The sequence below is a fragment of the Halichoerus grypus genome, chromosome 13 (genome assembly GCF_964656455.1).
Source record: "Halichoerus grypus chromosome 13, mHalGry1.hap1.1, whole genome shotgun sequence".
Lineage (NCBI taxonomy): Eukaryota > Metazoa > Chordata > Mammalia > Carnivora > Phocidae > Halichoerus > Halichoerus grypus.
Window position 1 is genome coordinate 47,005,598 of NC_135724.1, and position 16,873 is coordinate 47,022,470.

Genomic DNA, 16,873 nt, shown 5'->3' on the forward strand with positions numbered 1-16,873 from the left:
ATTAAGTTAAAGATGCTATGATAAAAGTATACGCAGGGATGACATAAAAGAAAGAGGTCAGATCTACTTAGATGTTCAGGAATGATTTCTTAGAGTTGATGACACTGAACTCAATCTTGAAAGATAAGCAGGCATCACTAAGATAGCCTGTAGGGCAAGTGGCGGCTTCCACAGAAGGGAAGGAGGAACTGTATACAACAAGCATTGGAAAAGGGCAAGTGGTTTGACATAGCCTGAAGCCAGAGTTCAAAAGGGACAAAGTAAAAGATTGGGTTGGAGAATGCAGGGAAGGGCCAGGTCTAAGAGATTTTAATGCTAAGAACTTCAGAGTTTAGACAATAGTCATTAAAAGATTTTAAATGGGAAGAATAATGTTTTTAGATTTGCTTACTAGGAAGATAATTCTGACTGCTGTCTGATGGGTGTACTGGGGAGAGGTGAGGCTGGAGACTGGAAAGCCTGCCAGGCAATTAATGACGAGGGTTGCCTGGACTTCCACTGACACATTCTTTAAATGTGTTTATATTTTGAGACTAATTTCAAGTCTCAGAAATTTCTTTTATTTCTATAAGACGACTTTGAATATCCCAACTCTTATCTCATTTCTCTTATTTCCAAGATTTTATTTTTGGGTTTTGGCGCCTGATGTTTGCAGTTACGGAGTAGGGGTAGTGGTGGAATGGGAGGTAAGGCATCTCAATGAAGTTCAAAGAGCTGAAATAACTTCTGATTTTTCAACTGGTTGATTGGGTAGATGGTGGTATCTGAAGATCTGGTTTGGAGGGAAGATAATGTTAATTTTGGGTATGTTAAACTTAAGTTGCCTATGAAAATAGCAGCTATCAAAATGTATAAATACACATTTATTTGCCTATTTTCTTTTTACTCTCTGAGAGCAGGGACCGTGTTCATTCTGTTCACTGTTGAAATCAATGCCTAGTATGGTGCCTCAATAAATATCTGTGAATGGGGTGCCTGGGTGGCTCAGACGGTTAAGCATCTGCCTTCGGCTCGGGTCATGATCCTGGGGTCCTAGGATCGAACCCCACATCGGCTTCCCTGCTCAGCGGGGAGCCTGCTTCCCCTTCTCCCTCTGCTGCTCCCCCTGCTTGTACTTTCTCTCTGTCTAATAAAAAAATTTTAAAAATCTTTAAAAAAAAAAACATCTGTGAATGAATGAACTGAATGGATGCAGTTGAAAATGACCAATGGCAGCCTGGAGTTTATGAGAAAAAGTAAGGGCTAAAATTAGAAATCTGATAGTCATTATCATAGCTACCATTTAGTGAACGCTTACTGATGTGTTGAACTAAACACTTCAAGCAGATTAGCTCATTTGGTTCTTTTTTTAATATATACTTATTTACTTGTTTGAGAGAGAGAGAGAGAGAGGGCACAGGTGGGGGAGGGGCAGAGGGAGAGAGGGAGAGAGAGAGAGAGAGAGAGAATCTCCAGCAGACTCCCCCTGCTGAGCATGGAGACCAACGCAGGCCTTGATCTCACGACCCGAACTGAAATCAAGAGTCAGACGCTTAACCGATGAGCCACCCAGGCACCCCATAGCTCATTTGGTTGTTCAGACAATTCTGAGGGATATTGTTATCCCCATTTTATAGATTGAAAAACTGACATTTGGAGAGTCAGTGTCACACATAATGAATTATGTTATTTATATTAGCTATGGAAAGAAATGAAAAAGGAGATAGCTTTTAGGGGGATGTAAGGAGTTAAGGGACAAGAGATTTTGATGAAGTTGAGTGAAGAAATTCAATGGGAGAAAAGCCCTAACGGAGCTAAAGAGTGAAGAGGTAGTGAGCTCAATAGCAAAGAGTTGGTGAAGATGTGGAGAACCCTCCTACATGGCTGGTGGGAATGTAAAATGGTGCTGTTGCTGTGGAAAACAATTTGGCAGTTCCTCAAAAAGTTAAACATAGAATTATATGACCCAGCAATTCCACTCCTAGGTATGTACCCAGGAGAATTGAAAACAGGTACTAAACAAATACTTGTACCTGAATGTTCATGAAACCATTATTCACAATAGCCAAAAGGTGGAAACAAGCCAAATGTCCATCAGTGGATGAATGGATAAACAAAATATGGTATATACATTCAACAGAATATTATTCAGCCATGAAAAGCAACTTTTATGGATTGAATCATGTCCCCCAAAATTCATATATTGAAGTCTCAACCCCCAGTATCTCAGAATGTAAGAATATGCAGAGATAAGTTCTCACAGAGGTGACTAAGTTAAAATAATGATCCTAAGGTGGGGCCCTAATCTGGTATGACTGGTGTTCTTATAAGAAAAGAAAGAGACATCTAGGGCACCTGCTCACAGAGGGACATCCATGTGAAGGGGCAACAAGAGGGCAGCCATCTATAAGCCAAGAAGAGCAGCCTTTAAAGGAAACCAACTGGGTGCCTGGGTGGTTCACTCGGTTAGGCATCTGCCTTTGGCTCAGGTCATGATCCCGGAGAGATTCTCTCTCCCTCTGCCCCCCCGCCCCCACGCACTTGCTCTTTTTCTCTCTCTCTCCCTCTTTCTCTCTTCAAAATAAGTAAGTGAATCTTAAAAAAATGAAATGGTTAATTTTATGTTATGTGAATTTCATCTCAGGGAAGGAGACAGAGAGCACAAGTGAGAGAGAGTGCTATTTTGAGTTTTAGAGGTAGAGCAGAGGCAGGTTATTCCCAAGTCAGAGGAAGTCATGGAGAAGCAATGGTGAGGATGAGGTTCGGAAGCTTAAGGGAACAGGATAAAAAGTCAGGATGTTGGATCCACATGGACCTTAAAATCATCCAGCAGGATGGCAGGGCTTGGGGTGGAGTGCAATGACTATGAGCAGGTGCCAGAGTCTTTCGAATATGTGCAGATTGTACCCCAGAGGTTTGTAGATGATGCTGGTAAGGAAGCTTAGACAGAGTGAGAGAGGGATGGTCAGAGATGCCAGAGGAGAGCCATTTTCCTGAGGGGTTGGATGCAGGTTTAATGTTTTGGGAGTTGATCTGGAGATAGCAAAGAATGCTGACCCTTACTCCTTGCCCTGGACACCAGTGGGAGATAAACAGTCTCAGAGGGTGCTCAAGTTTTAGAGAAGGCAGGCTGTGGGAATAAGGGAAGTTCTTTCACCATAGGATGGAATTCCAGGTTAGAATAGAGCTTGTGGGTTAACAATTTTAATGATTTTAATGATTTAAGGTATATCCCTGATGCCACCAACCACATAATTCTTAAAAAGGAAGAGAATGAAATTTACAATATTGAAAAAGTTTACAGTTCACATTTATAAATATTATTAATATAAAAAGTGTGGTTTACGAACAATGGCATATAGTCCTATGTAATTTAAGAGTGAGTCCTTGAATGATGTAACGGCCATGTCTCTGTGAAATGGAATAAGCACAATGTTTAAAGGATTTAGCTTCAGATTTACTCCCTATCACCTCTTGATAAACTCACTGGTGCTCAGCAGAGACAAAGCTATTCTAGAATTAGCACTGCCTAAACACATGGAATCAGCAGATTCTTGGTATCTAAAGAGAACAGGGGCATCTGTGGCTGGCTCAGTTGGTAGAGCATGTGACTCTCAAGGTCATGAGTTCAAGCCCCACATTGGGCATGGAGCCTACTTAAAAAAAATAATTAAAAAAATAAAGAGAATAGATATAAAACTCTTTAGTCTTTAATACTGACACTAATTGAGTCTATTTCGCAAGTAGTTGTTTCAGGCAATCAACAAATATTTATTAACTGCCTAGGATACTCCTGAAACCCTGTGGGAGAAACAAAGAACTATCAGATATAGTTGGAGAGATAATATATTCACACATTACATAATAACACACTTCTGTCTCAAAAGAGTGCATGATTAATTGCCAAAAAACATCTATAAAGAGTGGATGTTTCAGGATTCACTGCGGGTTAATGAGATGTGGAAAGGCTACATGGAGGAGGGAGGTGCCACCAAACTACGCCGTGAAGGTTGGAGAGAAGCTATAAAGCTAGTTTCAGGGGGAAAGAATGCTGTAAGACAAGGCATAGGGGCAGGAAAGTCTGTGGTGTATTTAGCAACAACTAAGCATTTTCATAAGGTTACTTGGGGCACCTGACTGGCTCAGTCAGTAGAGCATGAGACTTGATCTAGGAGTTGTGAGTTTGAGCTCCACGTCAAGTACAGAGATTACTTAAAAATAAAATCTTAAAACAAAAATGTTGCTAGAGTGCAATGTTATGGATATGGTTCAGTTGGGTTCAATTGGGACTTAATGGTTCTGAACCCTATGCAACCCACTGCCACTTTTTAATAACAGGTATTTTGTTTTGCTTCCTTTACTGCACAATATATAAAAAATTGATATAATAATCTGGCTATAAAGGATAAATGAAAGGAGAATAATATTTAATAAAAAATATGTATTTGATTCTACTTACAAGAGGTATCTAAGGTAGTCAAACTTTTAGACCCAGAAAGTAGAATGGTGGTTGTTGGGGGCTAAGGGTAAACAGGGAAAGAGGAGTCATTCAATAGACCTAGAGTTTCAGGTTTAACTTGCTAAACCCCAGTTTAGCAAGATGTGAAGTTCTAGAGATATATGCACAACAATATGTATATACTTAACACTACTGTAGTATGCATTTAAAAATGGTTAAGATAGTGGGGTGTCTGGGTGGCACAGCTGGTTAAGCATCTGACTCTTGGTTTCGGCTCAGGAGCCCCCCGAGTCCGGCTCCACACTCAGCGAGGAGTCTGCTTGAGATTATCTCTCCCTCTCCCTCTGTCCCTCCCACTTGTGCTCTCTCTCTCTCTCAAATAAATAAGTGAATCTTTAAAAAAAAAAGTTAAGATAGTGAATTATGTTGTTTTTTTTACTATAATCAAAATATGAATTTAAATATGAAAATATGGCTAAGTGGATTTCTTTTCATGTAGTTTGCTCGGGATTTGTTGTCTGAACTATATCTGAAGGGGCACCTGGGTGACTCAGTCAGTTAGGCGTCTGCCTTCAGCTTGGGTCATGGTCCCAGGGTCCTGGGATCGAGCCCCTCGTCAGGCTTCCTGCTCAGCAGGAGCCTGCCTATCCCTCTCCCTGCTGCTCCCCCTGCTTGTGCTCTCTCTAATAAATAAATAAAATCTTTATAAACAAACAAACAAACAAACAAACACACAAACTGTATCTGAAGATTCACTCTATTTTAGTTCTGGAAAAAATGCCTCTTTCACATTTTCTGTATTCTTTTTTTTTTTAAAGATTTATTTATTTATTTATTTGACAGAGAGAGACACAGCGAGAGAGGGAACACAAGCAGGGGGAGCAGAAGAGGGAGAAGCAGACTCCCCGCCAAGCAGGGAGCCCGATGTGGGGCTTGATCCCAAGGTCCTGGAATCATGACCTGAGCTGAAGGCAGACGCTTAATGACTGAGCCACCCAGGTGCCCTTGTATTCTTTTTTGACAGAACTCATATTAAATGTGTATTAGACCATATCATCCTCAATGACTCTTTTTAAGATTTTATTTTTAAGTAATTTCTACACCCAACATAGGGCTCAAACTTAACAACGCCGAGATCGAGAGTAGCATGCCCCACCAACTGAGCCAGCCAGGTGTCCGAGGGGTTTTTATATTCAAAATCTTGTCATCTATAGTAGAGATAGTTTTTTGTTTCTTTGTGTGTGTGTTTTTTAAGATTTATTTATTTGAGAGAGAGTGTGCCTGGGGATCAAAGGCAGAGGGAGAGGGAGAGACAGTCTTAAGCAGACTCCCCGCTGCTTGCGGAGCCCTACTTGGGGCTGATCTCAAGACCCTGAGATCATGACCTGAGCCAAAACCAAGAGTTGGATGCTTAATCAACTGAGCCACCCAGGCCCCTCCGTTTCTTTGGGTTTTTGTTTGTTTGTTCATTTTTGCAATAGATCTCGCCTTTTATTTTATTTTCTTGCCTTATTGTCCTGGCTAGAACTTCCAATATTATGTAAAATAGAAGTGGCAAGAATGGTCATCCTTGTCTTGTTCCTGATTTTAGGGAGGAAAGCGTTGTCTTTCACCATTAAGTATAATGCTAGCTGTGGGGTTTTCACAGATGCTTTCTATCATATTGAAGAAATTCCCTTCTATTCCTCATTTTGTTAAATGTTTTTAATCATAAAGAGGTGTTGAATGTTGTCAAATGCCTTATCTGTTTCTATTGAGATGATCATGTGGTTTTTGTTCTTATTTTATTGATATGGTGTATTACATGAATTGATTTTTGCATGTTAAACCCATCTTGCATTCCTGGGAAAAATCACACCTGATCTTGGTGTGAATTCCTTTCACATGTTGCTGGATTCCTTTCCCTAGTGTTTTGTTGAGGATTTTTGTATCTATATTCATAAGAAATCTTGATGTTTGTTTTTAATTTAGTTATTATTTTTTTTAGAGAGGGAGAGAGAAAGAGAGAGAGGGCAGGGGGAGGGGCAGAGAGAACCTTAAACAGGCTCCACACCCAGCACTGAGCCCAATGCGGGGACTCAATCCCACAACCCTGAGATCATGACCTGAGTTGAAATTAAGAGTCAGTCGCTCAACCAATTGAGCCACCTAGGTGGCTGCTTTTAAAGTGGGATTTATGGTGTTTCCAAAAGTATGCTGCTGCTTCTGCCATCTTTTGAGAATTTTCCATGTGTGCTGTCAAAAAAATTCATTATTAAAAAGATTTGTTGGGGGAAAACCCCCAAAGGCATTGTTTTATCTGAGCTCCCCTCTTTTTTTTTTTTCAACAAACATTTATTGAGCACTTATGGATCCATTATCAAAAAAACAAATTAACTATGACCTTCGGCCTCAAAGATCTCAATTAACCATACGAGTAGTTAAATCTTTTTGTGTGTTTAGGTCTAACTCAATCTCGTATACGCCAGATTGTTTGACAATGTAAGACCTGATGATTTTATTTTCATTCAGTCTTAGTTTAGTTTGTTTTGTGAAACAATAATACAGCTTTGGAAAAATCGATGGCTCTGGCACGATCTATCAGCACTTTTGCTACAAATGTCAGCTTCTATTTGCATGGTTCTTTACTGTTCTTGTTGTTCCTGCTTGTTAAGCAAATTCTGTCAAAAAAATAAGTTAAGTAATAACTAGGAAATAACAGGGCCCAAACTTGTTCATGTACTAAAAGTGCTCAGAGAATATCAAGTAAGTACCAGCTATTGATTTCAAAGGAATTCTACTGGGCAAAACTTTTCTTTGTAAGGACTATTTAGCTCTGAAGTAGGTTTCCTAAAATAATGTCAAGGGAAAATTACTTTTTAGTTTATTTATCTTTTATGTAGAGACAATATATGTAGTGTTTGCTTGGATAATATAGTTTGATAAACAATTTTACACAGGGAATACAAATTTTAAAAAGTGAAGTTTTCCTGGTATGGGGGGCATTTTCAAAATCTGTGTTTCTGCACTTGGGCAACACTTGTACCTCTAGTTCCTGACAGAGTCCATCAACATGCTTTGGGTATGTTAACTCCTATTTGCCAGAAGCCTAACTAGGTAAAATTTCCACCCTATATACTAGGAATAGGGGCAGTGCTTGAAACTCTACTTTTGGGAGGATTTCTCATTTTATGTAAATTTCAACACAGTGGAATGACTTAAGGGAAAAAAAAACTACACTCATTCTAGCTCCTCAGTGTTCCTTCTTTTAAAATAATAGTTTTCATTAACTTTTTGTTTGGTGTCTTTTGCAAAAGTAATACAGACTCAATGTGGAATATGGGGAAAATTCAGTAAAGCAACATTTTGGTCCATCCTTTAGAGACAGCGATGGACAGTTTTCTTTAAACGGTAATGGAGTGTCGTGAACTGTTTTGTAAACTGCAATTTTTCCTCGTCTACCATTTTCAACTTTTTTACAGCGACTACTGTCCGCCCTTTCTCCACAGGTGGTCGCAGCCCCTGCAGGGCGATCTAATTGCTCCCCCGACCTTCCCCCGCAGCCGGAAGCCGCTTGCCCGCAGGGCAGCTGCGGAACCAGCGCAGGCCCGGTTCCTTTAAGAGGCAGGCGCGGGGTCGGGGGCGGGGGGGGGCGCCTCGCCGATTGGCCGAGCTTGGAGCCACGTGGCTGTCCTGGCAGCAGAGGCGGTGGCCCGGCTCCCGGAGGCTGTCGCGGAGCTCCCCCAGGGTCCCCGGGAAGGCGCGAGGGCTCACCGATGTGCGTGAGGAGGTGCCTGGTGGGCCTCACCTTTTGTACCTGCTACCTGGCTTCTTACCTCACGAACAAGGTGAGGGGGGCGGGCGCGGGGCGGCGATGATTGCACGTGGGAGATCTGGGTCCCCAAATCGTCCGTGGAACAGATGCAGCCTCCAGCTGTTTATCTGATTTTTCCTGATGGTGGTGGAGACGAAGCTGACTGTGTAGGGAACCCTTATTTAGGAATAGGATTCGTGGAATTATTTTTGAAAATAAAATATAAAGTTAATTTTATTTAAAGTAATGTCGTGAAACCCTTTTTGTGAAACGGCAGAAAAGCAATTGTACCATGTTTTTTATTTTGTTGGGAGGGGGAAACTGGCCTTGGATTTGGTACCATGCAGGGAAATGTTGGACCGCTGTGAGCTAGATTGGGGCATCCCCTCCTGTCCTGGACATTGGGCTGGAAACCAAGACAAAGTGGTGATGCCAGGCCCCGGACCACTTTCTCCTACGCTGGGGTCTCCACTGCCCCCCCAAAACACCAAACCCCTCTTGCTCTCTGGAAAAAAAACTATTAACAAATAGCATTTCCCTATACCTTCTCTCTTAATGTGAGTGGCTGACTTCAGTATGCTCAGAGGATGCGCCAGAACCCTCCTTCTCCCTGTCCAGTTGATTTTTAGTTCTGGTGATGGGCCTTTAAAAATCCATACATAGGACCTTCCTGGTAGGGGTGGGAGGGGTAGTCCTTCACAGTGGGACTCTGGTAGGGACTTTGTAACTCTTAAATTATGCCACTGTTTCAACCAGGACAGTTATGCTTCCTTTTGGTCTCCAGACCAGGTTGGCTTGCTTAAAGAGAGACAAAGAAGGGGGATTGGATTTTAGGTAAATTAGTAGATAAGGTGGATACCCTGAGAAAAGAGACTTAAGTCCAGTTTTCAACAGTTGCTGCAGTTCCGGGGTCTGGAAAGAGGCTGAGTGGTTGGACTTCCACAGCATCAGACCCAGCTGCTGTGCATCCCAATTTGCTGATGATCCCAGTTCCATTCCCCGACCGACAGGTGGTCATGCTTCTGACAATACTGGGGAAAAATAGACCCGCTCTTTTTAGTATGACTTGGAAGGTCTTTCTTTTTTAAAATTTTTGCCCAATGTGTGATTTTTGGGGGGAAGGATAAAAGCCTTTTTGAAACTTGAGTGTATTTATGTTTCTTCAGTAGGGATTTCTTTGATTATACAATCAATTCTCGATAATTTGAAAATGTCCACTAATCTGGTATTTGTTTTTTAGTATGTCCTGTCTGTCTTGAAATTTACCTACCCTACGTTATTCCAAGGGTGAGTATCTTTTATGCTCTTTATACACATTTGTCCAACCAGCATCATTAGCTGTTCTTTAAAATATTTTTGGGGTGCCTGGGTGGCTCAGTAGGTTAAGCTTCTGACTCTTGATTTCTGGTCAGGTCATGATCTCAGGATCGTGAGATCGAGCCCCACTTTGGGCTCTGCATTCAGCAGGGAGTCTGCTTGAGATTCTTTCTCTCCCACTCCCTCCCCCCCCCCCCCCACCGCTCAAGTGCTTTCTCTCTCTCTCAAATAAATAAATCTTTAAAAAAAAAAAATATTTTTAATGACTACATAGATTTTTTTATGAAATAGACATACGGTAATTCATTTAGCCATTCTATTAATGGGCATTTAAATTGTGTCCCATTTTGGGGGCATAAAAACAACGATGTTATCAGACATTTGTTATATTCAAATCTGTCAAATTTCTAGCTATTTCTTTGGGATAGATTCCTATGTAAGAAATTTTGGTTAAAGAATATGAACTTCTTTAGTATTCCTCCTGAATATTAAATTCTTTTTCAGAAATGTATTACCAATTTACATTGTGACAAAGTTTCTATAATATTGTACTTAAACCATGACTGTTTTTCTCCTCTCTCTGCTGCATGAGCCCCAAATGGTATCACATTGTTTTGTCTTACATTTTTCATGAAGCTGGACTGTTTTCTTATGTGTGTTACCCATTTGTATTGCTTTTATCAGTGAATTGTCTACTTGTGCCTTTTCCCTTTTATTTTTACTGGGGTTTTAGTATCTTTCTTATTAATTTAATGACTTCTTCATATTTTAAGAACGCCAACCACTTGTCCATCATGTTTATTAGAAATTTCTTTTTTTGCAGTTTGTCCTTTGCCTTTTCATTTTGTTCATACTTATTTTGATTATTTAAATATATTTTTAAGTGACATCACAGAGAATTTATTGCTAAGATGTAAGACGGAAGCAACAGAAAGAACTACAGATAAATCTAGCATGTGGTCTTATGATTGAAGAATGCCATTCTTAGAAAAAAGAGATGAGGAAAAAGGGGTGTGGAGCTAGGTCATAGTGGAGATGTTATAGAAGCAGCACAGAGTGCTATGGCACTCACATTTCCCTTCCTCACCTCATCCCCACTCAAGCTTTTTATTTAATTAATTAATTTAGTTAAGATTTATTTATTTTAGAGAGAGAAAGAAAGCGTGAGCGTGGGAGAGAGGAACAGAGGAAGAAGGAGAGAGAAACTCAAGCCGACTCTGTGCTGAGTGCGGAGCCTCACGCAGGGCTCGATTTCACGATCCCAAGATCACAACCTGAGCTGAAACCAAGAGTTGGATGCTTAACTGACTGCACCACCTAGGTGCCTCTCCGCTCAAGCTTTTAAAAAAAAGTCGTTTTAGGGTGCCTGGGTGGCTCGGTCGGTTGGGTGTCTACCTTTGGCTCAGGTCATGAGCTCAGGGTCCTGGGATCCAGCCCTGCATCAGGCCCCCTGCTCAGTGGGGAGCCTGCTTCTCCCTCTCCCTCTGCCCCTCCCCCTGCTTATGCTTGCTCTCTCCCTCTGTCTCTCTCCCATATAAATACATAAAATCTTTAAAAAATTGTTTTATTTTTAGAGTGGACAAATATTGATGATTGTGATTGGTACCATTGCTTTAATGTTTATTCTTCTCCATCACAAGCTCATGTAGATATTTACCTACATTTCATTAAAGCTTTATTCAATTTTTAATCATTGTCCATTTATTTAAATGTGTAATGTGAGGAAATCATCCCTCCCCTAGTTTCATTTATACTAGCCCTATGTTTTTTTAAAAAAGGTTTATTTATTTATTTGAGAGAGAGAGAAAGAGAGCATGAGTGGGAGGAGCAGAGGGTGAGGGAGAGAGAATCTCAAGCAGACTCCATGCTGAGCATGGAGCCCAATGCAGGGCTCGAACTCACAACACCAAGATCAAGAGTTGCATGCTCCACTGACTGAGCCTCATATACTAGCCCTATATTTTCTACTTTATTGTATAATCTTTCCTTTTGCCTTTGGGTTGTTAATATCATATATAAAGTTATTTTTCTAGGGTCTATTTTTGAGTATTTGTCAATTTTTATGAAAAGGGGCTACTGCTAAATTGTTTTAATTATTATAGCATTTAAATATGTCATAGAGCAGGACATCCCTCATTCTTTTTTTTTTTTTTTTTTTTTTTAATATTATACAAATGCAAACAAAAGAGCAGGGGTCATGATCTTTGCCAGACAAGGTCCAGGACAAAAAGGACTAAACATATGAAGAAAGATGTGTTATGATGCTAAAAAAAGCATGCAGTTCAAAATGAAAAGATACGTTATAAATGTTATGAAAAGACATGTTGGAGTGTGCCGTTCAAAATGAAAATAAAATAGTGATGAATATCTACCAGCCAGACAATGGGGCAGAAATATCAGGAATACGTAGAAACATACAATTAATAGGAGACAAATTTGCCACTATTTTTCCATGACAGTGGACAAACAAAAAGCTAGTGTCCGTGTGTGTGTGTGTGTATGTATATATATAAGCTAAATAATACAATTAATAGGTAAATATCAAACCCTGCATCTTTAAAATAGAAACTATACCCTCTTCTCAAATGCCCAGGGAATATTCACTATGAATAAAACAAGCAATAATTTGCTCAAAGTAACAATTATACAATCTTACTGCCCTAAAGCTAGATTTTATTTTATTTTTTTAAATTTTATTTAATTATTTGAGAGAGAGAGTGAGCGAGAGAGAGAGAATGGTGCGGAGGGGCAGAGGGAGAGGAGGAGGCAGACTCCTCGCTAAGCAGGGAACCCGAGGTAGGACTCAATCCCAGGACCCCTAGGTCATGACCTGAGTCGAAGGTAGATGCTTAACTGACTGAGCCACCCAGGTGCCCCTAAAGCTAGAATTTAATATCAAAACCAAAAATCTCTATTTACAAATAATTCTTCATTCATAAGAAAAATATAATTAAAATCAATATTGAAAAATCCTATTTTGCCTATAAGATGTGCAAAATAAAATTTCAAAATTTAGGGGCGCCTGGGTGGCTCAGTTGGTTAAGCAACTCCTTCGGCTCAGGTCATGATCCTGGAGTCCCGGGATTGAGTCCCGCATCGGACTCCCTGCTCGGCGGGGAGTCTGCTTCTCCCTCTGACCCTCCCCCTTCTCATGCTCTCTCTCTATCTCATTCTCTCTCTCAAATAAATAAATAAAATCTTTAAAAAAAAAAAATTTCAAAATTTGATAACACAACGTTGGTGAAGATGTAGAAAACAGGTGCTCTCCTACATGGATCTGGGGTGGCAAATTGGTACAGTATCTGTGAGTGACACTTTGGCAATATGTAACACTATCGCAACAGTTTGAATCCTTCACTTCTGCAATTCCACTTCCAGGGATTTATTTGAGAGGTTTACTTGCACTTTTGTAAATGAAATATGTACGAAGACATACGTGGGAAACATTGCAGCTCTGTGATAGCAAGCATTTTTAAACAACCTGATTTTCATCTCTACAGAACCCATTAAATAAATTATATTATAGCCTTAATGGAATATTATTCAAATGACAAAAAATAATAAGGACACTCTCAGGTATTGAAAAGGTTTTCAAAATGCATTTAATGGGGGACAAAAGCAAGTCTGTAACAGGGTGGTACAATACCATCGTGTAGAAATGTGTGTGTATGTTTTCCTTATTTAAAAAAAGGTGAAGGGGTGCCTGGGTGGCTCAGTCAGTTAAGCGTCCACCTTCGGCTCAGGTCATGATCCCAGGGTCCTGGGATCGAGCCCCATATCGGGCTCCCTGCTCAGCGGGGAGCCCGCTTCTCCATCTGCCTGCCGCTCCCCCTGCTTGTGCTCTCTCTCTCTGACAAATAAATAAATAAAATCTTTAAAAAATTAATAAATAAAAATAAAAAAAGGTGAAGAAACTACCAAGAGTGGTTACCCTTAGAAAGGTGGAAGCTGCACAGAGAGTGGACAGGCAAGGGAAGAAGACTTTAAAGCACTTCCTTTTTTATACTTTTGGATTTTTGTTCTTTATAGTATCACCAGTATATTACTTCAGGTAAAATTCAGAATGACCTTGTCAAGTTTCTCCCTAATATTTCATAGCAAAACTTAAAAAAAATATTGTTTATGATTACATATACAGTAGTCCCCCCCTTATCCACAGTTTCGCTCTCTGCGGTTTCGGTCACCCGCGGTCAGTTCTCTCTGGAAATAGATGATTCTCCCCTGACTTGTCAGAGGTGAATGGTAGCCTACGGGTATGTCAGAATGCCTACCTCATTCACCTCACTTCACCTCACCATGTGGGCATTTATCATCTTGCAGCATTGCGAGAAGAAGGGTGAGTACAGAGATTTTGAGAGAGAAACCACATTCATATAACTTTTATCACAGCATATTGTTACAATTGTTCTGTTTTATTATTGGTTATTGTTGTTAATCTCCTACGGGGCCTAATTTATAAATTCAACTTTATCATAGGTATGTACGTGTAGGAAAAAACATAACATATATTTGGTTCGGCACTCTGCAGTTTCAGGCATCCCCAAGGGTCTTAAAATGATCCCCCACAAGTAAGGGGGGAAACCACTGTATTTCCGTCAATAAAGCTGGGATGTTGTTTTCTCTTTTAGTGAATAGGAATCATTTTCTGGTCCTGACTGTCTTGCAGTTCTCTCCAGGTAGAGAGCCTTAGGGAACTTAGGTGGGAAAGGAGGATCTCTACATCTGGATTGCCTTTTTCCCCTGTGTATCTGTGGATGGGTCAGACTGAATGTCCCTCCTCCAACAGACTGTAAGGTCTACAAATGGAAGAATTTTTTTTTTTAATCTCTTTTGTCACTGGAGTATCTATCCCCAGTGCTTAGAACAATGCCTGGAACGTAGGAGGTACACAGTTGGGCGGAGTAACTCATTCTACAAATCCTTATTGGATGCATACTGTGTGCCAGGCACTGTTTTAGACATGAGAGGTACATCAGTGGAGAAAGCAAAGATCCCTGCCCTCGTACAGCTTTCTTTTCTCTCCTGCCTGTCCCTTAAATTTACTTGCAGTGAATGGTACCTTCCATCCAGTTGCCCGACTGAAGAACTCCCAGAAACGTGGGAGTTGATTCCCTTGTCTCCTTCATCCCCGACATCTTTTTTTTTTAATGTTTTTTTTTTTATTTATTTATTCATGAGAGTCAGAGAGAGAGAGAGAGAGAGAGGCAGAGGCAGAGGGAGAAGCAGGCTCCCCGCCGAGCAGGGAGCCCGACGCGGGACTCGATCCCAGGACCCCGGGATCACAACCCAAGCCGAAGGCAGATGCTCAACCATCTGAGCCACCCAGGTGCCCCTTCATCCCCGACATCTACTTAACCACCAGGACCTCCTAAACATCCTCAGAATCTGTCCACCTTCTTCATCCAAATTGTCCCTTCACGGGCCACTGTCATCTCTCAAATTACTATTGACATTTTGAGCTGGGTAACCCTTTGTTATGGGGCTGTCCTGCACGTGGTAGGATATTTGGCAGCATCCCTGGCTACGACTCACCAGATGCCAGTTGCCACCCTCCCTTCCCCTACCTCCAGTTATGACAACCAAAAATGTCTCTAGGTACTGCCAAATGTCCCCTGGGGGGGGGACATACGGTTGAGTGCCACTGCTCTAGATTACGCTGTTGGAGGGCATGACCCGTATCTGTCTGCTCTGCTTGGCCGGGTTAGAGAAGGTTTCACAAAGGAGGCGTAAAAACTGGATCTTAAAGGATGAGCAGGTGTTCGCCAACACACAAGGAGATGGGAGAATATGAGGGGTCAAGAGGACAGCACATGGAAACTCTTAAAAGTATGGGATGACTGGCACATTCCCGAGGCTGTGGGGGGTTCAGTATGGCTGGAATGTCGCTGCCCGTGGCAGATGGACAGGAGCTGGTCTTGGAAAGGGGAGACTGCAAGTCTGGGAAGGCTTGTGTGTCACACGCAAGTGACTTTATCCTGGAGGCCAGCAGTTCTCCATTGTTATGTCACAACCCACGGGTGTGTTGTAATCACTTCCGGGGTGAGGTGTCTCCAGTCATAAAATAAGGTTTTGAAGTCTATGAATGGCTCACCTAAAATAAAGCAATTAGAGTGGAACAAGGGGAAGTCATGCCTGTGGTAGCCTCTCACTCATTTTGAACTTTGCTGTGCTTTGTGCCATGGGAGGGGCCGGGGTGCGTAATTCACAGCCTGGTCCCCCCTGTGCTCTGCATGCTGAGGAAGTGCGTCTCACGTGAGCTACGTGGCCCCCGGTGTGTCGTGGCAGAAAAGAGATTGGGAGTTGCTGCTGGCCACCTGGGAAGAATCAACCGTTTTTAAAATGAGCGAGTGGCAAAATTAAGTTTGCATTCTAGAACAAGCCCTGTGGCTGCAAGGTAGAGAATGGATGTTGTGGGACCATCCTGGGGATAGGGACACCAGTTAGGGGACTGATGCTCGGTTCAGGTGTGCCACGAGGGGAGTCTCATTAGGCAGAGGCAGAAGGTATGGGAAAGAGAAGGCATGGCACTTGAGAACTGTTAGGGGATTACATGCAATAGGATTTTGTGAACAGATGAGGGAGGTGACTGAGGAGGAAGAGCTAGGATGACATCTGGGCTCTGGTTTGGTTGGTTAGGGATGGGGCAGTAGATCAGAATGGGGAAGGGAAGTTCAAGGTAATGTTTTAGGCAAGTTATCATTGGGAGCTTGTAGGGTATCAAGGTGGCAGTATCCAGGTGAGCACAGGGATTTGGGAATCATCAGTGCAGGGCAATGGGAGAAGTGGGGACTGTGGGTGAGATTGTTCGGGGAAAAGTCTAGAATAAGAAGAGAAGAATATCAGTGTGAGCACTGAACAGTACAGCTACACTCGAGAATAGTACAGGTTGAGAAGGAGGGGTCTGGGAACTGGGATACCAGTTAGGAGAGAATGGGAGAAAAGAGTTGTAGGAAGGCTTAGGTGTGTATATTTACGTCAGCCAGTGGGTCTGCTGGGGCTGGATGGTGTTGGAGACCATAGCACTCTCTCAAATTCACATTGGCTTGTATTCTTTTCAGGTGGCAGACATTAATTGGTGGACTTTTGCTTCATGTGTCATGGAAACTGGGCTGGGCCGAGATCAACAGCAGTTTAAGGTAAAACAGCCTCTTCTTGCTTGATTCATGATTCATACCCTGCATTCTTTTCACATTATTTAACTTCTGGTGTTACTTTGGGAAATATGGATGTTTATTTGAGTTGCTTCATCTCTTAGTTCCCTTCTAACCTTGAGATTTTAGTGCTTTTATAATCATATAGAACTCAAGGAGTGTTTTCCTGGTTAG

General features: G+C 41.6%; 1 protein-coding gene across 8 annotated transcripts in view; it reads left to right on the forward strand.

Annotated features, from left to right (window-relative positions):
* Positions 1-8,099: 8,099 nt before the first annotated feature.
* SLC35D4 (solute carrier family 35 member D4) overlaps positions 8,100-16,873 on the forward strand; it is a 113,966-nt gene continuing 105,192 nt past the window's right edge. For all 8 annotated transcript variants that reach the window (XM_036098090.2, XM_036098093.2, XM_036098096.2 and 5 more), the window contains exons 1-3: positions 8,100-8,265; positions 9,472-9,518; positions 16,607-16,684. In XM_036098090.2, the coding sequence (XP_035953983.2) occupies positions 8,194-8,265; positions 9,472-9,518; positions 16,607-16,684 (197 nt within the window). In that variant the 5' untranslated portion in view covers positions 8,100-8,193. The remainder of the gene's footprint in view (positions 8,266-9,471; positions 9,519-16,606; positions 16,685-16,873) is intronic.